The 23,690-nt window shown below is 47.7% G+C and overlaps 1 protein-coding gene across 2 annotated transcripts in view; it reads right to left on the minus strand.

Annotated features, from left to right (window-relative positions):
• Nucleotides 1-275: 275 nt before the first annotated feature.
• SPAG1 (sperm associated antigen 1) overlaps nucleotides 276-23,690 on the minus strand; it is a 126,430-nt gene continuing 103,015 nt past the window's right edge. For both annotated transcript variants that reach the window (XM_044292842.1, XM_044292843.1), the window contains 3 exons: nucleotides 22,596-22,742; nucleotides 5,177-5,515; nucleotides 276-1,375 (listed from right to left, as the gene is read on the minus strand). In XM_044292842.1, coding sequence (XP_044148777.1) covers nucleotides 1,244-1,375; nucleotides 5,177-5,515; nucleotides 22,596-22,742 — 618 coding nt within the window. In that variant the 3' untranslated portion in view covers nucleotides 276-1,243. The remainder of the gene's footprint in view (nucleotides 1,376-5,176; nucleotides 5,516-22,595; nucleotides 22,743-23,690) is intronic.

The raw sequence follows: 23,690 nt of genomic DNA on the forward strand, positions 1-23,690 counted from the left end.
GGTATTATTATTTTTTTTTTTACCAGTACAAATTAGTTTATATTATATGCAAATCGGATGAAACATCCGAAGTCGAAGTAGATTCGCTCATCCCTAGTCTGTACATGGTAGAATCTTGCAGTTTCATCCTATTCACTTAAAAGGGTTTTTTCAGAGATTTTAATACCAATGACCTATCAGTATCTGATCGGGGGGGGGGGTCTGGCACCCGAGACCCCTGCCGTTCAGCTGTTTGAAAAGGCATCGGCGCGCTGCAGCTTTCTCTCAGCTTTTCCTAGGCAAGTGATGTCACGTTTATGGGTCACGTGGCCTAGGCGCAGCTCAGCTCCATAGAAGCGAATGGGCATGAGCAAGATACCACGCACAGCCGCTATACAATGTACAGCGCTGTGCTTGGTAGACTGCGAGAAGGCCGCAGGGCTCACGGGATCTCCAGTCTCTTGTTAAACAGCTTATCAGTGGGGGTCCTGGGTGTCAGACTCCCCCTGATCAGATACTGATGACCTATCCAGAAGATAGGTCATCAGTAATAAAATCTCGGAAAACCTTTTTAAATGAAGCTACAATATCCTGCCTCTACTAAGTAGATGAAGTGCAAGTAGACAGCCCCATGTAAACAATGAAGTGGCCACACCTTTGTCCAAGTGTCACAATCCCTTTCAACAGCTGATCAGCGTGGACCCACACGATCTGATGACCTATCCCAAGGGTAAACCACTATTCTGCACCGAGAAATCTCCTTTAAATCATATGCTGTAAAAATACTGTAACCACTCCTTATTCACAGACCCTGTTTAATATACAGTATATCTGAAAGTTGTAGTGAAACTACCGCCACATGGAGGAGGATGTGGTGTCCACTGGGGATATGCAGTCGTGGTTTAGATTTGAGGTAGAAAACTACCACACAGTGCATCTGGATGACTGTGCCACAAAACAATGCGCCGACCGCAGGTATACGTCATAGCATGGCCGCCATGCTGCTAATATGAGACTGATGAGATAATTAATAGAATTAAAACGATATCACTGGAAAATTGTGTCCGTGGGCGGGTGACCCATAATGGACAGATGAAAACATTTCGTACGCTGATGATTCTCATCCCGGATGTGAGCGGAGGATGAAGAGGACATTTATAGTCATGCTGCATAGGTTATCAGTCAGCTCATATATTCAAATTTGCATAGTTTATTGCTCCCTAATGAAAATCAAACCGTGCATATGACCCATGGGTTCAGGAGTTCAGAATCCATATTTCTTCATGAGGCTGGATAGAGCGTCTCGGTCAAAGTTCTCATTTTCCATTTCTGACAGACTCGTGAGGACACTTTGGACTTGGTCTTTTTCAGCTGTGTTCAGTAGTAAGACTACAACCTGAAGAGAAGATTATATTGTATTTAAGGAAAAAGGCACATGGCTGTAGCCGGCAGACAAAATGAATGAAAGAAATTCTAAACTGACCCATGCCGATTAGTGGCATGCCACTCAATGCCATATATAGGGGGCAGAACAGGCAGAAACAATGGGCAGGTTGGGACACCCCTTTAGCTGGAGTACATGCTGCCATCTTTTAGCCCAAGGCTGACTTCACACGCAGCAGATTTTCTTGCAGAAACTTTCACAACTGAAAATCTGTTCTATTCAGATGAATGGAACGGATTTTCCGTTGTGGAACTTTCTGCAAGAAAATCTGCTGCGTGTGAAGTCACCCTAAGGCCCCTTTCACACGAGCGAGTATTCAGCGCGGGTGCGATGCGTGAGTTGAACGCATTGCACCCGCACTGAATCCTGACCCATTCATTTCTATGGGGCTGTTCACATGAGCGGTGATTTTCACGCATCACTTATGCGTTGCGTGAAAATCGCAGCATGCTCCTCTTTGTGCGTTGCGGTGCGATAAACCACGCAATGCAGGCCCCATAGAAGTGAATGGGGTTGCGTGAAAATCGCAAGCATCCGCAAGCAAGTGCGAATGCGGTGCGATTTTCACGCATGGGTTCTAGGTGACAGTCTATTCACTGTATTATTTTCCCTTATAACATGGTTATAAGGGAAAATAATAGCATTCTGAATACAGAATGCATAGTATAATAGTGCTGGAGGGGTTAAAAAAATATAAAAGTTAACTCACCTTATCCTCTTGATCGCGTAGTTCCCGGTCTGTTCTTTACTAGCTGTGGGCTAAATGACCTGTGGTGACGTCAGATCACGTGCTCCAATCACATGGTCCATCACCACAGGTCCTTTAGCCCACAGCTAGCAAAGAACAGACCGGGAACTACGCGATCAAGAGGATAAGGTGAGTTAACTTTTATATATTTTTTAACCCTTCCAGCACTATTAAAGTTAACTCACCTTATCCTCTTGATCGCGTAGTTCCCGGTCTGTTCTTTGCTAGCTATGGGCTAAAGGACCTGTGGTGATGTCAGATTACATGCTCCATCACCATGGTGATGGACCATGTGATTGGAGCACGTGATCTGACGTCACCACAGGTCATTTAGCCCACAGCTAGTAAAGAACAGACCGGGAACTACGCGATCAAGAGGATAAGGTGAGTTAACTTTTATATTTTTTTAACCCTTCCAGCACTATTATACTATGCATTCTGTATTCAGAATGCTATTATTTTCCCTTATAACCATGTTATAAGGGAAAATAATACAATCTTCAGAACATCAATCCCAAGCCCGAACTTCTGTGAAGAAGTTCGGGTTTGGGTACCAAACATGCGCGATTTTTCTCACGCGAGTGCAAAACGCATTACAATGTTTTGACCTCGCGCGGAAAAATTTTTCCGAAACGCACCCGCCTCTTATCCGGGCCAACAATAATACGCCCATGTGAAAGAGGCCTAAGGCTACTTTCACACTAGCGGCAGGACGGATCCGACAGGCTGTTCATCCTGTAGGATCCGTCCTGCTGCTATTTCGCCATGCCGCCGCTCTGTCTCCATTAACTATAACGGGGGCGGAGCTCCGGTGCAGCACAACAAAAGGCCGCTGGACTAAAAGTCCTGCATGTCCGACTTTTTAGTCCAGCCGCCCCGTCCCCATTATAGTCAATTGGGACGGAGCAGCGGCACGGCAAAATAGCAGCAGGACGGATCCAACAGGGTGAACAGCCTGTCGGATCCGTCCTGCCGCTAGTGTGAAAGTAGCCTAACAGAGCAATTTTGTTGTAATTTCACTTTGTGTCAAATAAAAAAATATGCAAAATAAAATATTTGTTGTGCAGCATTAAGGCCTCATGCACATGACCGTGCTGTTTTTTGTGGACCGCAAACCACAGATCTGCAAAAAACAGAAGCCGCCTGTGTGCCTTCAGCAATTTGCGGAACGGGCGTCCCATTGTAGACATGCATATTCTTGTCCGCAAAACAGACAAGAATAGGACATGCTATATTTTTTTTTTGCGGGGCCTCGGAACGGAGCAACGAACCAGGAGTGCTGTCCGCATCTTTTGCGGCCCTATTGAAGTAAATGGGTCCACACCCGAGCCGCAAAAACTGCGGCTCGGATGCAGACCCGAAAAACGGTAGTGTGCATGAGGCCTTAGTGCAATTTAGGCTACTTTCACACTTGCGTTGTTAATTCAGATATTGAGATCCGGCAGAGGACCTCAATACTGGAATTAAATGGATCCGTTTTGATTTTGCACGTCCGGGTGCATCCGTTCCGTTAGGATGCGGTTGTGTAAAAATAAAAACTGAAAAAAATAAATAAAGATCTGTCACTAAATACATTGAAAATCAATGTATTTAGATTGACTTACATTATTTTCAATGCCGGATCAGTTTTTTTTTCCACCGGACACAAAACGGCAGCTTGCAGCGGTTTTGTGTCCGGTCATAAAACGGAATGCTGCCGGATCGGAAGACATCCTGAACCGATCTCTTTCCATTCAAAATGGACTAAATGGGAAAGTTTTTTTCCGGTATTAAGATCCTCTGCTGAATCTCAATACCGGAAAACAACGCCAGTGTGAAAGTAGCCTTATTATATATTGTACAATATTACAACTCAAAGGAAAAGTGCAATAAATGAGTCGTGCTCGGAAAAAGCATCCCGGGGCTTTATAAATATACCTCTGTCATTTTACTTACTTAAAGGGAACCTGTCACCAGGATTTTGGGTATAGAGCTGAGGACATGGGTTGCTAGATGGCCGCTAGCACATCCGCAGTACCCAGTCCCCATAGCTCTGTGTGCTTTTATTGTGCAAAAAAAAACGATTTGATACATATGCAAATTAACCTGAGATGAGTCAGAGCTTGAAAATATGACTCTTCTCTGGTCACACAAGTAAGATATGACTCTTATGTTAATTTGCATATGTATCAAATCAGTTTTTTTTTACACAATAAAAGCACACAGAGCTATGGGGACTGGGTATTGCGGATGTGTTAGCGGCCATCTAGCAACCCATGTCCTCAGCTCTATACCCCAAATCCCGGTGACAGGTTCCCTTTAACCTACAAAACGGACACAAATATACAGATAAAGTTACCCCATTGGGCCTCATTTATCAAAATCTGGATAAGGGCCCAACTAATGCTGATAACAGAAGTCCCCTCGTTCTCACGGTCGGTGGGGGTCCTCACCTTTGGTAATCCAGGCAAGAAATCTGACAAGATCAGTCTAGAGCCCAACATACGGGATGAAGGACTTTATTAGCTTACTGTGAATTGTATTACAAGTCATTAAAGGGGTTGTCTCACTTCAGCAAGTGGCATTTATCATGAAAGAAAGTTAATACAAGACACTTACTAATTTATTGTGATTCTCGATATTGCCTCCTTTGCTGGCTGGATTCATTTTTCCATCACATTTTACACCGCTCGTGTCTATGGTTACGACCACCCTGCAATCCATCAGTGGTGGTCGTGCTCGCACACTATAGGAAAAAGTGCCTCTCTGGTGGCCGGGATCGTGGAAGCTCACATAGGCTGGTTCTTTATTTTCTAAAATGTGAAAGCACGGCCACCACTGATGGATTGCAGGGTGGTCAAAACCATGGAAACGGAGCAGTGTATAATGTGATGGAAAAATGAATCCACCCAGCAAAGGAAGCAATATGCACAATCACAATACATTAGTAAGTAGTTTCTATTAACTTTCTCTACATGATAAATGCAATTTGCTGAAGTGACACAGCCCCTTTAAGTGTTTCTTACCGAAAACCGGTCCGCGGAGCTTAGGTGTGCCAGGTGCTGGTATACCAGGGCAGGGTGCTTGTCCAGGACATGGTGCTGTAGTGACTGTACAATAAGCAGGATAGTCTCTGTGTCTAGCTTGTTACTTAGGAACACTGGTAAGTCCTTTGGGTCTATAATAGACAGTAGTTGGGCACAACTTTTCTGATCTTTCCCGGCCCTCATCACATTCATGACTTGTTCAAACTCCAGGGCATTACTTGGCTTTGTGATGTGGGGAATTTCCGTCGTCCTCTGTGAATTATTTTCATGTCCATTGACGTTACTTTGATCAGATGCATCCTCTTCCTCATCATTCACCTTCAGAAAAAAACCAATTGTATAATAAATCCCAACATAATCCTGATGGTCCATGTACAAACAGTGGAGTCCGTGCTGACGGTTTAGTACCCCCATCATATCTGGCTATTGCTTAGCAGGCACAGTGCAGTATTACAGAGTCTAATGAAAGCACAATCTGTCAAGAGGCTTGCACTGCGCATGCGCTAAAACATGATGACATGCACAGTGCAAACAAGAGAGGCAGTTGAGCCACAGCTAGAAGGAGGCGGGAAGCCAATCCCTGCCCTCCAGCTGTAAGTACCACCGAAGTGCCCCATAAGCACGCCACCTCTCATTGGTTAGAAACATAGAATGTGTCGGCAGATAAGAACCATTTGGACCATCTAGTCTGCCCAATATACTAAATACTATGGATAGCCCCTGGCCCTATCTTATATGAAGGATGGCCTTATGCCTATCCCATGCATGCTTAAACTCCTTCAATAGAAACATAGACAAAACTTGGAAAATCGTAGCAGCAAGCTAATAGGTTGCTATGGGCAACTGCTCCATTTTCATTGCACGCGTTTTGTTAAATGTCCTGCAATAACTAATAATGGTGCGGATGTTGGTTCATTGCTATTGATCATGGGTAAAAAAAAAAAAAAAAAAAAAAAATCGGCCTCGTTCTATTGAGCCGAATAAAATGACTCCTATTCACACACTGCAACAAGAAGAGGTGGGCTAGGCACAGATAATTTCTCTAAACCTAGATGCACCAAACCGGACCACAACTTGGTGCACCCACATTAGTAAATGTGGGCCACGGTCAGATATTTTTGCACTGCGCATGTGCCAATACATGACGTGTGCAACGCAAACAAGGAACTCTCCACCATCACTATACACCTCTGGTAACTTTCCCTCACTGCCAGCAGCTGCCTTTCTGACCCTACCCCATCTCACTCCCAGCCCAAGGGTGGAACCTGCAGCCCCGCTAACTATTTCCGCTAGGTGGGGCCTTGTTATCTTCTCTTGCTGCGTGGAGTCCCATAGAGCTGGAGGAGCCGTGGATCCAGAGGCACGTGGGGTGTTTGGCTGCACTCGGCTAGATGTGCCTTATCTGGGGCTGACGGGCATGTTGCAGTGCGACACCATTGACTATCTTTATAAAAAATGTTGCGCGACTATTTCTGCGACAAATATTGCCATGTAGCCCCTAGCGTAAAGGGGTATTGCCACCTCAGACATTTGATTATTTTCCCTTCCTTATGCTATAGGAGATTAAATTACCAATGCTATAAACCAGGGCTGGCCAACCAGCGGCTCTCCAGCTGTTGCAAAACTACAACTCCCAGCATGCCCAGGCTGCCTACAGCTATCAGCCTACAGCAGGGCATGGTGGGAATTGTAGTTTTACAACAGCTGGAGAGCCGCTGGTTGGCCAGCCCTGGCTTATATCATTGGTAATTTAATCTCTATAGCATAAGGAAGGGAAAATAATCAAATGTCTGAGGTGGGAATACCCCTTTACGATAGGGCAGGGATGGCCAACCTGCGGCTCTCCAGCTGTTGTAAAACTAAATGTCCAGCTTAATCAATGTAAATCAATGAAAAAGGATCTAGAAATCAAAGTATAATGTCCAGCAGTATTGATCCCTTTAAAACATAACTTTTACTCTTCGAATTATAAAAAAAATACCACCGTAGTGGTTCACCAGTGAATAGGTGAAAAGACGAACAACAGTAATAATAATAGATACAAAAGATATGTCTGGGAGCTAATAGTCAATCCACTTCTAGAGGGATGAGTGAACACAGGGCAGCTGAGGGGAGCAGTGGGCAAACCTGTACTCTCCCTATGCTCACCCTGGCTACAACCTCAGCCCAGGGACGCCTCCTTGTGGTGGAGACTCCCTGTCCTCGTTCCTGGGCTGACTGCCCTGCGTTTACCCTCCTCTCAAAAAATAACAAAGTAAGCTCCCCAAGACGCTGATGGGTGTAATCATGTGTCCCTGGTAATAAATTACTTACAGGGCCTCCGGAATGGATAAAGACCAATACACAAGGTGAATTGGATAGATATCACCTTTAAACCTATGGAGCCAAACCCTGGGGCATCAAACTGGTGCGTTCCCAGGCTGGTTCCACAAAAGCCCCTACGCGTTTCCCCTATCACTAGGTTCATCAGGGGGCATACATGGTCAGAGATACAACCATCATATAAGGGATAAATTAAAGATACTTAAGATATAGTTGAGGCAACAGGACCAGAGACGCAGACGGTGTTAAGCATAGGACCAAGGGACCCAATTGATATGTCCCACCTGTAAAAGACACAAAAATGCTCTCAGTTCATGTGCTGGATACAATACAATACATGTGTATCCCCTATATCTCCTTTAGGTCAGCACTTACTTAGTGTCCTGTGCAGTCAGAAGGCTAAAGAGCCCACAAGATACGGGCCAATACTTCACCCTGGAAGCTGTGAGCAAAGAGTCAAAAATAGTGTGAAACACACTACATGCTATGATGAAGTCGATTCTCAATAGATGGTCCAAACTTACATTTAAGCTGCGTCCTGGTAGCGTCATGTTACCTCCTCTCACTCACATTCACTCACGTTCCCCTAAATATCCACCTACCAGGTGTACCTGATCCATGCTGATTAGCATGTGTTCGGCTGATACACAAAGATGGAGTGTCATAGCTGGCGTCACTTCCGGCCTGACAGCCGCATGTGTGGGTAGCCATTCCCTTACGTCCTAACCAGTGGCACAGATGGGGTATTCTGCCCATGTGGACTGGTTAGGACAGGTGGAAGTTTAATGAACAAATAAAAAACACTGGCATGTACACGCCCTCCCTGCCCCCAATAAAGAGGGGCGTAGCCCTCATGCAGTTGTGTTTTTTTCTGTCCTGCGGACAGGACGGGACGGGTGGTGCACTCCCCCCCCCCCCCCCCCTCGGGGGGGAGAGTGTATTATTTTCCCCTTTTTTGATATTTTTGTTCCCTTTGGGAACTAAGCCGCTCCTTCTATGCGGCCGGAGGACGTGTCTCGGGCCTTGGCTAAGTTTCCGCTCCTGCACTGAGCCCTATCACGCTTGGGCTTACCTCTTTGCCAGGTGGTGTGGCCGGGGCAGGAGCGGTAGCGGCGTCCGCATGTTCTGCTGGGCGCCGCCATCTTGCGGAAGTGACGTCGGGTGACGTCACTTCCGGGTCTGTCTCCGGAGCGCTGCTGCGCTGCCGGGATTGTTCTTTTTGATTATTTAGGGCCGTGGGGGGCCCTTTTGAATGTTTAGGTTCCCTCTCTGGGGCACATAGTTATATTTTGGTCATTGTAGACCAAGTTATAAACCTTAAGATTACCCCGCCCCCTTTGTGGGCGGGACTTTCTTTTTGGCGCCAAAACAACCTATTTAAACTTGGTGAAGCTCCAAGTTCAGTCTCCTGGAGCGCAGCTTGCTGTCAACCTTGAGTGTGGTTTGGTGTTTGGTGCTAGAGAGTCTTGCTACCTCTGTGCTGAAAATCGTTATTTCTATAAAAAAGCTTGTTAGGATCTTCTGGGTAAAGATCCTGAAACTTGCGATTAAGCTTTGTTTCCTTGAATTTTGCTAAATTCATGTTTCTTTAATTTTCAGCCATGTCGTCGACCGGTGACGGAGAGCGAGACCCCGGCAGGAAATCCGCGGGCAAGAGGCGTCATCTGCAGTGCCATGACTGCCAGATTGTCCTGGAGGACTCTTACGACTTCTCCCGCTGCCCACCCTGTAGGGCCAAGTCAATCCCCCAGTTGGAGCCATCTGTCCACGACGTGGTTGATTGGGTGAAGGGATACATGGAGTCCAACATGACCCAGGTCAACGCCTCCATCCAGGAATTGAAGAATGCCCTGGTCGCCAAGCGTCATCGTCCCTCCTCCCCCCATCGTGCGATGGAGGTCTCGGGGGGTCAGGAGGCGAGGGAAGGTTCCGCCTCCTCCTCGGACGAGGAGGATGGATTTTCCTATTTTTTCCCGCTGGAGAAGGCCCAGCGGCTACTAAAGTCCGTCCGGTCGGGGGACCAGGACGTTGACCCGGGGGAAGCCTCATCCTCTGCCTCTAGGGGGCCTAGGGCCTTTAAAGCGGATGATTCTCTCCTATCTCTGATGAAAACAGAGTGGAGAAAGCCAGAAAAGGGTCCAGTGTTGACCAAAAGGTTCAAGGCCGTGTTCCCGGTCAGGGAGGATCAGGTATCTTCCTGGGGGCCTGTCCCGAAGGTGGACATGGCAATTGCAAAATTATCCAGGAGGACCCTGATCCCTTCAGACGACGGGTCAAGTTTGTTGGATCCGATGGACCGGAAGGCGGACTGCGCCCTTAGGCGCTGCCTATTCCTCGGCCTCCGCCTCAGTCGCGATTGCGTCGTCCGAAGTGGCGAATTTTCTGAAAACAAGGTTCTCCCAAATTGAGTCTGACCTGGACCATGGGGTCTCTAGGGACGACATTCTGGCCTCATGCAAGACGGCCAGCCTTGCCATTGATTACTTGTGCGACGCAGCTCCACAACAACTGAAGCTGGCATCTAAGTCGATGGCCCTTTCAACCGCGGGCAGGCGTCCGCTGTGGTTGAAACCCTGGAAGGCCGATACGACCTCAAAGCACAATCTGTGTGCCATGGCGTACGAACCCGGCAAGCTTTTTGGTGCAGAGCTGGACCAAATAATGGAGGGGCTGTCGGACAAGAAGGGCAAGTCCCTTCCCCAGCAGTCCTTTCGTGGTCGGGGCAGGGGGTATGGTTCCAGAGCGGAACCGCAACCCAGACCCCAGAGGAATTGGGGTTCCCGTAGAGGAGGAAAATCCTCTCGGGGTTCTAGACCCCCCAAGAAGTCCTCGGCGCTCTGATTGCGGGCCTCCTCGAGGCTCTTGGTATTTAGCCGGTCTGACTGGAAATCTCGGGCCCCCTTCTCCCCACATTCCCGTAGGCGGTCGCCTACAACATTTTCTACCTTGTTGGCAGGATCATATCCAGGACAGTTGGGTCCTGCGTGTAATTTCTCAGGGCTACCTGGTAGACTTGAGCAGTCGGCCTCTGGACAAATTTGTCCAGACAAGGCTTCTTCCCAGCAACAAGCAGAAGATTCTAGAAAGTTACGTACTAGAATACTTCCAGAAGGGGGCCTTAGAGGAGGTTCCTCTCCAAGAGAGGGGAACAGGTATCTACTCCCCAGTTTTCCTGGTACCCAAGAGTACCGGAGGGTGGAGAATGATTATAGATCTGAGGTTCTTCAACCGTTTCATAAGACAAAAGAAGTTCCGTATGGAAACTATCCAGTCAGTGACCAATCTTCTTATGCCGGGAGATTTCCTGGCAACCTTGGACCTCAAGGATGCTTATCTCCATATTCCCATCCATCCTGGGTCCAGAAGATTCTTAAGGATCGCGGTAAACATCGGGGGGTCCTAAAGCATTTTCAGTTTGTGGCCCTCCCGTTTTTGGGATTTCTTCAGCCCCACACACTTTCACCAAAGTGGTGGTCTCTATGGTGGCCGCACTAAGACTTCAAGGCTTGAGCATAGTTCCATACCTGGACGACTGGCTCCTCAGAGCTCCTTCCCAAGCGATCCTGTCCCAACACATCCAACAGGCTGTTACATTCCTACATCTGTTAGGATGGATAATCAATTGGGACAAATCCCAACTCCAACCAGCCACCTCAGTAAGGTTCCTGGGGTTCATGGTGGATTCAGTCAGGATGACGATTCATCTCACTCCCGAAAGAAGGCAAACCGTACAACAGACAGCCCGTTCCCTCTCTGTACCAAAACAGGTAACAATCCGAACGTGGATGAGGATGTTGGGACTAATGTCTTCAACCGCAGAGGCGGTACCTTGGGCATTATGGCATCTACGTCCGCTCCAGTCTGAAGTATTAGCCAAGTGGAATCACAGTCCGGTAGGACTCAATTCCGTGCTCTCCCTGCCTTACAAAGTCCGATCCTCTCTGAGGTGGTGGTCCCACCTCATGGACGGCAAGTCCCTGATCCAGCCCTCTTGGATCATACTTACTTCAGACGCATCCCTAGTAGGCTGGGGTGCGCATCTTCAGGACAAAACAGTCCAGGGAACTTGGACACCTCAGGAGAGGTTATTGTCATCGAATCTCCTGGAGATCAGAGCAATCAGACTAGCTCTTCTTCATTTTGCTCCCATCATCCGAGGGAAGGCAGTGAAGGTACAGTCAGACAGCATGACAGCTGTGTTGTATATCAACAAGCAGGGAGGCACGAGGTCACAAAGTCTCCTGAGAGAGATAGGGGTGATTTTGGATTGGGCAGAACTGAACCTCACCCACTTATCAGCCGTTCACATTCGCGGAGTTCACAATGTGATTGCGGATCGCCTGAGCCGAGGTCTTCCAACCGGAGAATGGTCACTTCATCCAGAGGTCTTCAAGGAGATAACACTCAGGTGGGGCATGCCAGAGATCGATCTCATGGCAACGAGGTTCAACACCAAGTTGGAGAGGTATTGCTCCCTTTACAGGGAGGACAACCCGGTGGCAATAGATGCACTGTCAATCCCATGGAGGTTCAGGCTGGCCTACATCTTCCCTCCAATTTCCTTGATACCAAGGGTCTTGATGAAAATCAGGCAGGACCAAGCGTCAGTTATCGCCATTATCCCATACTGGCGGAAAAGAGCTTGGTTTACCCAACTCCTACAGATGAGTCGGGGTCAATTTCTGAGGCTTCCCCCAGAGAGAGTACTGGTGTCGGGGGGCACCCAGGTCTCCTCAAATCTTCAAATGTTCAACCTGACAGCCTGGAGGTTGATCAGTCCCTTCCAAGGATAGAAGGGCTATCGGGGTCTGTCTTGAGAACCCTGGAGCACTCCAGATCAGAAGCGACCAACAAGGCCTACTCCAGAATCTGGAAGATTTTTTCGTCCTGGTGTGCTAGGCATCAGCAAACATCCGCTGAAGCTTCCATCCCGATGATCCTACAGTTTCTACAGGACGGTCTGGACAGGGGGCTATCACCCGCTACCCTTAAAGTGCAGATCTCAGCAATCTCTGCTTGTCTCAACAGAGCTGTTTCTCAAGACCCCCTTATCAAGAGATTCCTGAAGGGAGCCTCAAGATTAAAGCCTACAGTAATCAGACCCATCCCGGTTTGGGATTTATCGGTCGTGCTCAGGGGGTTATCATCTCCCCCCTTTGAGCCCCTAGAGGAGGCGGGATTCAGGTTTCTAACCTGGAAGATCACCTTCTTGTTGGCTGTTACCTCTGCAAAGCGAGTTGGGGAACTCCAGGCTTTTTCTGCCTTTGAGCCTTATACAAAGTTCCTGCAGGATCGGGTACTCCTCAAATTTTTACCTACCTTCATCCCAAAGGTTCCCTCCTTTGACAATATTAACCAGGTGATCTCCCTACCAACATTGGCTCCATCCCCCTCCTCTGAGGAAAGAGGGCTCCATACCCTCGACATTGCGAGATGTCTTAGGATTTACCTGGAACGCTCCAAGGTATTTAGGAAGGATGAAAACCTCCTTATCCTTTTTTCCGGTACCCATAAGGGGAGGAAAGCCTCTAAGCCCTCCATCAGTCGCTGGATTAAAGAGGCAATTCGGGAGTCCTATATGTCTCAGGGCTCGGAGCCCCCTGAATTTGTAAGGGCCCACTCTACTCGAGCAGTGGCCACTTCTTTTGCAGAGAGAAGCTCGATCCCATTGGATGTGATCTGTAAGTCAGCTTCTTGGAGTTCTCACTCCACTTTTATCTCACACTATAGAGTGGATACTAGAATACATGGTTATTCCTCATTTGGCCGGACAGTGTTATCTTCCGCCAGGCATGAGGACCCTCCCATGGGGGTTTCTACTTGCTAAATCCCCATCTGTGCCACTGGTTAGGACGTAAGGGAATCGTTAATTTCTAACGATAATTTGTTTTCCCTTAGTCCTAACAGTGGCACACAAATTTCCCCCCCTTGTTTATTATTATTATTATTAGTATTTTTTGTCTACTTGTTATTACACAACTGCATGAGGGCTACGCCCCTCTTTATTGGGGGCAGGGAGGGCGTGTACATGCCAGTGTTTTTTATTTGTTCATTAAACTTCCACCTGTCCTAACCAGTCCACAGGGGCAGAATACCCCATCTGTGCCACTGTTAGGACTAAGGGAAAACAAATTATCGTTAGAAATTAACGATTCGTCCCTCCTATGTTTAGGGACTTGTCCCCGATCGCTCGGAGCCGGCCGGATCGAGTGGAACGCACTCGGGCATGACATCCGGTTACGTGGAACGCATAGTCACGTCACTTCCGGTCCGTGCGGCACCTCACCCAGGTGGAACGCATAGGGCAGCCACATCCTGTTCTGTGGAACGCAAAATCGCTCCCCATCCGGTCCATCGGACGAATCGCTTGTACTAAATACATATCTAATAGCTAGTGGCCGTAAAGGCAGGCGACGCTCAATATATGCATATATTGAGCGTCGCCTGCCTTTACGGCCACTAGCTATTAGATATGTATTTAGTACAAGCGATTCGTCCGATGGACCGGATGGGGAGCGATTTTGCGTTCCACAGAACAGGATGTGGCTGCCCTATGCGTTCCACCTGGGTGAGGTGCCGCACGGACCGGAAGTGACGTGACTATGCGTTCCACGTAACCGGATGTCATGCCCGAGTGCGTTCCACTCGATCCGGCCGGCTCCGAGCGATCGGGGACAAGTCCCTAAACATAGGAGGGACGAATGGCTACCCACACATGCGGCTGTCAGGCCGGAAGTGACGCCAGCTATGACACTCCATCTTTGTGTATCAGCCGAACACATGCTAATCAGCATGGATCAGGTACACCTGGTAGGTGGATATTTAGGGGAACGTGAGTGAATGTGAGTGAGAGGAGGTAACAGGACGCTACCAGGACGCAGCTTAAATGTAAGTTTGGACCATCTATTGAGAATCGACTTCATCATAGCATGTAGTGTGTTTCACACTATTTTTGACTCTTTGCTCACAGCTTCCAGGGTGAAGTATTGGCCCGTATCTTGTGGGCTCTTTAGCCTTCTGACTGCACAGGACACTAAGTAAGTGCTGACCTAAAGGAGATATAGGGGATACACATGTATTGTATTGTATCCAGCACATGAACTGAGAGCATTTTTGTGTCTTTTACAGGTGGGACATATCAATTGGGTCCCTTGGTCCTATGCTTAACACCGTCTGCGTCTCTGGTCCTGTTGCCTCAACTATATCTTAAGTATCTTTAATTTATCCCTTATATGATGGTTGTATCTCTGACCATGTATGCCCCCTGATGAACCTAGTGATAGGGGAAACGCGTAGGGGCTTTTGTGGAACCAGCCTGGGAACGCACCAGTTTGATGCCCCAGGGTTTGGCTCCATAGGTTTAAAGGTGATATCTATCCAATTCACCTTGTGTATTGGTCTTTATCCATTCCGGAGGCCCTGTAAGTAATTTATTACCAGGGACACATGATTACACCCATCAGCGTCTTGGGGAGCTTACTTTGTTATTTTTTGAGAGGAGGGTAAACGCAGGGCAGTCAGCCCAGGAACGAGGACAGGGAGTCTCCACCACAAGGAGGCGTCCCTGTTGTAAAACTACAATTCCCACCATGCCCTGCTGTAGGCAGCCTGGGCATGCTGGGAGTTGTAGTTTTGCAACAGCTGGAGAGCCGCTGGTTGGCCATCCCTGCGCTAGGGCTACACGGCAACATTTGTCGCAGAAATAGTCGCGCAACATTTTTTATAAAGATAGTCAATGGTGTCGCACTGCAACATGCTGAGATTGCGACACGACATTCGCAAAAAATCCATCCAAGTTGGACTTTTGAGCGTCACAGTATCTATATACACCATAGACTATCATTACGAAAAAGGTTGCATGACTTTGGTGCGACACATATCGCAATTTAGTTGTACCCTTTTTGTCACACGACGCAGTAGCCCTAGCCTTAATCCTGGGATTGGTCTGAACTAAGAAAGATCTTAGTTCCCAAAGATAAAATAATTTTTGAAGGCTGTGGAAGGCGTCATGTACACAGACGTACTTGTGATTCAAGGGTATTCGGTAGAGCGCTTATGGGGCAGTGACCTATATATAGGGCTCAATTGTCCAGGAGTAAAATTGATGAGGAGGGTGCACACTATGCATGGGTACACCGAGATATGGGCTGTGAACCAGACGACCATCACACCATTTTAGGCCCAGTCGTCGGGGGAATGTACCTCTGTGTATGTTTCTCATAGAGAGCAGCATGTGTCAGTGACAGGTTTCTGATCTCACAAGAGACTGACACAGGCACTAAAACCTGCTTTTCAGGTCACCAGTCAATTTAACTAACTTCTCGTCACTTGGGCTGAGGGCGAGACTTCCACAGTCACTGTGACAATGACAGCACGTCTCACAAGGGTAGGACTGATAAGGAAAAGCCATCCCTCCCGCCGTGTATACCTAGACACCCTTGACGTCAGTGTATCTCTCCTTAACACCTAAAAGGATTAGGCATGTTGAATCCAATATGCCTGACCCATTCCTCAGTCACGCATCCATTGACTTTAATGTGTGTATTCACACATCAGCGGATTTTCATGGACTGTGGATCAGCGGAAAAACCAGGGAGGCATCCACTATTTTGTCCATGATTACGGATCCCTCACGCACATTATAATCTATAAATCTGTGAATGGTCCGTGGTTTTCATGGACCATTGGAAGAACATGCTTTGGAGACTGATTTTCAGCTGAGCAGTGTCTGTGGAATACGGATGGCACACGGAGGGCAAAAAACGGACTCACAGACCAAACGCGGATTGTCATGGATGTGCGAATGAGGCCTAGCGGTCTGCTTACCCTATGAATACCTAATACTTGCATTGTTTAATATTGGTAAGACAGACAGAGGATAGTAAGCTGCTGTGATTGTATAAGGGCTTATGCACGCAACCGTTTTTTTCTTCAGTGTCCTATCTGTTTTTAAAAACTGATCGCACACTGACTCATACATTTCAATAGGGTCATGCACACACGCAGTTATTTGCACGGATCCAGCTAACCGTTCTGTTAACAAACAGCGCGTGTCCTATTCTGATCCTCGTCCCTTGAAATCTATGGGACTGGTACAGACCTGTGAATACTGGAGATACTGTAATACTGGAGAACCATAACCCCACCAGAACACCCTGGTGGACCATGCCTCTTATCTATTGTTGTTAAGCTTATAACTTTAGCTAAAGAAAAGCTTCAATTATGGGACTCAAGGTCCGATAGTTGTAAGTGCCAGTGCTAAGATGCGTCATGGTAAGAGGTGGCCAAGAAGCTTTTTGAAGTGGAGTGGGAAAGGAGGAGAAGGGCTGAATGGGAGAAAAACTAGATTTTTGTACTTACCGTAAAATCTGTTTCTCTTCTGTTCATTGGGGGACACAGGCTCTGACCATGGGTATAGCTGTTGCTGCTAGAAGGCGGACACTAAGCACATAAAGTGTAAGCTCCTTCCTACAGGGACTAAGCTAAATCAGTTTAGTGCAAAAGCAGTAGGAGAAGCCAGACACAAGAAAATTACATTATGTACAAACCCAGAACCACACAGGCCCGAAAAGGCCCCTAAACAAGAGAATGGGTGGGAGCTGTGTCCCCCAATGAACAGAAGAGAAACAGATTTTACGGTAAGTACAAAAATCTAGTTTTCTCATCCGTATCATTGGGGGACACAGGCTTGACCATGGTACGTTACAGAGCAGTCCCCGAGGGTGGTCATAACAAGCAACCAGGTATGCAAAGAGAACCAGGTAGCCGCCTTGCACACCTGAAGGGCCGAAGCCCCGTGATGCACCACCCAAGAGGCCCCCACTGCCCGAGCCGAATGAGCAGTCACCCGGAAGGGTGGGGCCCGGCCATTAACGCGGTATGCTTCCACAATGGCCAAACAAATCCATCGGGAAATGGAAGCCTTCGATGCTGCCAGCCCTCTTCTCGGCCCCTCTGGAATCACAAACAGGGAATCAGTCCGCCGGAAAGATGCCGTCTGGGACAGATAGACTCGAACAGCTCGTACCAGATCCAGGGTATGAAGTGACTGCTCCCAAGAATGAGACGGGTCCGGACAAAATAAAAAGGGAGAATAATCTCATTTAGATGGAATTCCGACACCACCTTCGGCAGGAGGAACTGCACAGGGCAAAGGACCACCTTATCCTAATGGAGGATCAGGAAAGGCAACCGACATGAAAGAGCCATGAGTTCCGACACCCTATGGACGGACACTTGTGCGAGCGACGGGACCTTCAAAAAGGAAAAACCCAAGCAGGCAGACGACGGTGCGGAATGCTCAACCTGAATAACCGCTGTAATAAGACTATCCACCATGGAAGACAGTTTGGACGACTGACCGTCCGGCGAGACAAAATCCTCATTTGACCCCCCTCCTCAGAACATGCCTCTTCAACTGAGGACACGTTGGAGTGAGACTCTCTAGCAAGAGGGGGAGAGGCCGAGGAAATGGAAGACACAGACACCCTATTGGGAGGGGATGTCATGGCCCGTTTTGCAGGACAGCCACGATGGGCATGCGCCCAATGATCCCCAGAGTCTGACTGGTCAGAGGACTGCCTTGCCGACAAACGCCCTAATACTTCCACAATGGCCTTTGTTGGTATTGGAGACATCCTGTACCACCCTAGACAGGGAACGCGCCCATTCCAATTCTACCATAGGCTGGGCAGAAGGAACCATCGGGTCCGGGGCTGAGCCACCTGATGGTGGAGCCGCACACGCAAAAAAGAGGGAGTCTGACTGAGGGGATGAAAATTTTGTGCGACACGACACACAGGCAAAATGACAAACCGAAGGGACTGCCTGCTTCGGGACCTGGGGCCGGAGTTCAGACATAATGACAACCCTGGCCCTAAATGAGGAAAAGGGGGAGGTTAGGCCCTGTAAGAAGGTACAGTCCTGATCAAAAGTTTAAGACCACTTGAAAAATGGCAAAAAGCCGGAATTAGACTTACCGGTAATTCATTTTCCACGAATCCACCATGACTGCCCAGAGAGATTGACCCCTAACCTTTGTAGGGGCAGGAACAGAGATAGGTTAAAAGGACCCCTCCCACCACTATTCACCAGTGAGTTCTAGATTATAGTGCCACAACCACCGGTTAAGAAGTGAAACAATTCAAAAGTTGGTTTTTTTGGGGGTACCAAGTCATTATAATAATTTTTGGGGTGGAATATCATGTCGTCATGGTGGATTCGTGGAAAATGAATTACCGGTAAGTCTAATTCCGTCTTTCCATTTCACCACCATGACGGCCCAGAGAGACTTAACAGATTATATATGTCTTAGGGTGGGGTAATGGCCTGTAGGACCTTGCGACCAAAGGCCAGGTCGGAAGACCTGGATAAGTCGAGTCTATAATGTTTAATGAAAGAGTTTACACTGGACCAGGTTGCGGCCTGGCATATTTGATCTAGGGAAGCTCCTGCCTTTTCAGCGAATGAGGCAGATATGGCTCTCGTAGAGTAAGCCTGAATGACGTCTGGACAACTGATGCCTTCGACGATCCTGTAGCAGTCTGAAATAGCCTGTTTTACCCATCGGGCAATGGTAGATCGTAAAGCTGCCTTCCCTTTATTTTTACCACAGAAGAGTACTAGTAAATTGTCCACCTTTCTTAGGTCCCTAGTGACCTCTAGGTATTTTAGTACTGTCCGTTTGACGTCCAGGGTATGGAATCATTCCTCCCCAGAATTTTTAGGATTCTCACAAACAGAGGGAAGAACAATCTCCTGGTTTCTTGGCAAAAACACCGGGTCTAGCCTCAAGTTAATTCGATCTTCCTGGATTGTGAGGCACCCCCTCCACTGGTAACATCTGTCAAGCTGCCAGCGAGCCCAGGTGGGCTACTCACGCAGAGGTGCTCTGGAGTGGTCTGCTCCTTCTGCTGCGGCGCCTTCTCCTGGTCCGACATGTCCTCCGGTGATCAGAGAGCGATGCAGAGAGCGCAGCGGGAAAGTTCTTGTGAGCTTTTTGTTTTATAGAAGACATCCACTTCCGGGTTTCGTCCGGAAGTGACGTCAGACGCGCGCGCCTGTGCAAAACGTCCTTCCGGTCAGCTACCTACGCAGGGAGGTAGGCGACCCAGCGGCAGCTCAGAGCAGGCTTCCCACAACAGGGAGCGTGACCCCGGCGTCTCCCTGTCAGCTTTGGAACGGAGTCCGCTGGAGAGCAGGGGACGCAGTCCTGGATGAAAGGCCCGCAAGGGAGGCAATATTCACCGCCGTTGCGGTCACCCAGGTACAGAAAAATAATAAAGAGAGGTCCTTATCCACTTCACCTCCCTAAAAACAGGAGAGGACTTTTCTCTGTCCTGGCCACTATAGGGGCAGGAACACACTGGTGAATGGTGGTGGGAGGGGTCCTTTTAACCTATCTCTGTTTCTGCCCCTATAGAGGTCAGGGGTCAATCTCTCTGGGTCGTCATGGTGGTAAATGTGGAAAATCATATTTTACATTGTTGGATCTTAACAAGGTTCCAAGTAGAGCTTCAACATGCAACAAGACAAAATGGGAGTGAGACAAAACATTTTTTGAGCATTCAATTAATTGAAAATAACAATTAAACTGAAACGGGCTGTTTTTCAGCTGGTTGAAAGTTTAGGACCACATGCCTTTAAAAAGGCCAAATCTGTGCAAAGATGTGGATTCATTGTCATTTTCTGTCAGGTAGTCACACGTTGTGATGGCAAAGGCAAAAAAACTCTCCCTTTTTGAATGTGGTCGGGTTGTTGAACTGCATAAGCAGGGTCTCTCACAGCGCGCCATCGCTGCCGAGGTGGGACGCAGTAAGACAGTCATTTGGAATTTCTTAAATGATCCTGAGGGTTATGGAAAGACCCAAAAAAATTTCATCAGCACTGAGCCAGGGGATCCAATTGGCTGTCCATCAAGACACTGGACGATCCTCGACCCAAATTAAGGCCCTTACTGGTGATGACTGCATCCCCATAACCATCAGACCACATCTGAGACTGAAGGGCTTCAAAAACAAAAAACGTCTTCAAAGACCTCGTCTCCTTGAACGCCACAGAACTGCTCGTTTGGACTTTGCAAGAGAGCACCAAACATGGGACATTCAAAAGGTGGAAGAAAGTTTTATTCTCTGATGAGAAAAAAAAATTAACCTTGATGGTCCTGATGGTTTCCAACGTTACTGGCATGACCAGCCGATCCCACCTGAGATGTTTTCTACGCGCCACAGTGGAGGGGGCACCATAATGGTCTGGGGTGCTTTTTCCTTCAGTGGAACAATGGAGCTTCAGGAAGTGCAGGGGCGTCAAACGGCTGCTGGCTATGTCCAGATGTTGCAGAGAGCATTCCTCATGACTGAGGGCCCTCGTCTGTGTGGTAACGACTGGGTTTTTCAACAGGACAACGCTACAGTACACAATGCCCACAGGACAAGGGACTTCTTCCAGGAGAATAACATCACTCTTTTGGCCCATCCTGCGTGTTCCCCTGATCTAAATCCAATTGAGAACCTTTGGGGATGGATGGCAAGGAAAGTTTACAAAAATGGACAACAGTTCCAGACAGTAGATGGCCTTCGTGCGGCCGTCTTCACCACTTGGAGAAATGTTCCCACTCACCTCATGGAAACGCTTGCATCAAGCATTCCGAAACAAATTTTGGAAGTGATAAACAATAATGGCGGAGCTACTCATTACAGAGTTCATGTTTGGAAGTTGGATTTCTGTTTTGGGGGGGATTTCGTTTTTTTTTTTGGGAGGTGTGGTCCTAAACTTTTGATCAGCTGAAAAACAGCCTGTTTCAGTTTATTCGTTTTCATTAAATTAAATGCTCAAAAAATGTTTTGTCTCACTCCCATTTCTTCTTGTTGCATGTTGAAGCTCTACTTGGAACCTTGTTAAGATCCAGCCATGCTAAATAGGATTTTTTGCCATTTTTCAAGTGGTCTTAAACTTTAGATCAGGACTGTACAAACAGCACTTACCCAGCCTGTGTTCCTTCAAGCAGCAAGACCAGCCCGTCAGCGTCCAGGTGCTTTAAATCCAGGAAGTGGGCGGAGCCCACTCTCCCTCTCTCAGCTGTTGGCGTGGGAGTGGGGAGAACAGCAGGCCCCACCTCCTCACCTGTCCGGCGTCTTCTGCCCCCCTGACTCCAGCCGTATCACCACCTTTGGTGTGCGGCCCCTTGGGGAGGGATGCTACACCGGGACAGAGGGGACTTGCGGTGGACGGCTGTGGTGATCCGAACGCTGGCGGGAAACGGAGGCTTTGTGGGAACCTCTGGTCCTCCTCTGCTTCTGGAGAACGGGAAGGAGCAGGGAGCTTGGGGTACCCCCTGCTCTCCCATCTCATGGGTGGGAGTGCAGGCAGTTTTTAGGACTGCCTGAAACTCCCGCTAGAAAAAAGACAAAAAAACAGCAGACCTGCAACTGATTTAGCTTAGTCCCTGTAGGAAGGATATAGCTGAAGGGGAGGAGCTTACACTTTGTGTGCTTAGTGTCCGCCTTCTAGCGGCAACAGCCATACACATGGTCAAAGCCTGTGTCCCCCAATGATACGGATGAGAAAATGGTGTAACAAGAGACTGTTTGGTGAAAAAAAAAATGAAAAAACAGAAAAACCGGACGAACGGAACGGACACAAAAAGATGCAAAACAGAAGCGACTTGGAAAAAAATTGACTCTACTGTAATTTTTTCCAGTCCCACAGCTCAGTTATTTCAGGACACCTCAGGAAAAGAATAAAAACTCTGCTGATAGCAGCTGGTTGATGGGCTCCAGGGTGAGATATCTCCTGCACCGCACAGAGTGAACCAAGTGAACAATAAAGGTAATGCACAAGACAACATACTGTATATGATGGATGAAATGTCCTAATATGAGAAAAGCCTTGTCTATACAGGTGACAATCTTACATTCCTGCAAAACTCCCCAAATCTGATTGTAGATACAAATGGTGGTAAAATGTAATTACAGAGCACGAGCCCAAGGAAGCATTTACCTCTGTGACCACTATGGTGTATCTAATGTAAGCTTTATGTATCATGATCCACATCACATGATCAGACAGAGCGCCGTACCTCTTCTATCAGGATCTTCTTCCTTTGCTTTCCGTCTCCATCGGTGGATAAGTAGGGTGTGATTTCTGTCAATAGTGTTTTTGCTTCTGTGACGCCTGGATCTAGTGAAATAAGTTTTCTGAGATCGCTGGCACAATCTTGGTATTTCTAAAATGAAGATATAAAAGCCTTTTAAAACGGGCGCAAATAGACTGGATGCTTCACTCCGACCAACGCCAAGTCACATCAGAGATACATTGCAGAAGGTACTCTGGAAGAATCACTGTCATCGAGGAACACTTATTTGGTTGCTTTTCTTTTCTCAATAAGCATCTCTTATGCAATGCTTCATTGTTCCTGTGGTGGCACTGTAGGGAAATGAAACACTTGCTGCGTTGTTGACAGCTGGTCGAGGTCCCAGTAGGGGGACAAGCTGTGAGCGGCCTTTTTTCAGAAGCACTGTTCTAACAGGATTGCAAAATGTGTACAACCCCTTAAAACGCCATCTGTCAGCAGATATGTACCTATGACACCGGCTGACCTGTTACATGTGCACTTGGCAGCTGAAGGCGTCTGTGTTGGTCCCATGTTCATATGTGTCTGCATTGCTGAGAAAAATTATGTTTTAATATATGCAAATGAGCCTCTAGGAGCAAGGGAGGCGTTGCCGTTACACCTAGAGGCTTTGCTCCCTCTGCAACTGCTGTGCCCTGTGCACTTTGATTGAAAGGGCCAGGTGTGATGACGTATACCCCCTGGCCCTGTCAAAGTGGAGAGGGCACAGCAGTTGCAGAGAGAGCAGAGCCTCTAGGTGTAATGGTAACGCCCCCGTTTCTCCTAGAGGCTCAATTACAGTATGTATATATATATATATATATATATATATATATATATATATATATATATTAAAATATCATTTATGAACATGGGATTAACACAGATGCCTTCAGTTGCCAAGCGCACATGCAACAGGTCAGCCAGTGTCATAGGGACAAATCTGCTGACAGATCCCCTTTAAAAACAAGGCACCAATGAATCAAGGGAGAAAAGTCACCCCGACATGCCGTTTTATATCTTTTTTTTTTTTTTTTTTATAGCTCGGTGACTTCGCCTGCC

Source organism: Bufo gargarizans, chromosome 5 (genome assembly GCF_014858855.1).
Source record: "Bufo gargarizans isolate SCDJY-AF-19 chromosome 5, ASM1485885v1, whole genome shotgun sequence".
NCBI classification, from domain to species: domain Eukaryota; kingdom Metazoa; phylum Chordata; class Amphibia; order Anura; family Bufonidae; genus Bufo; species Bufo gargarizans.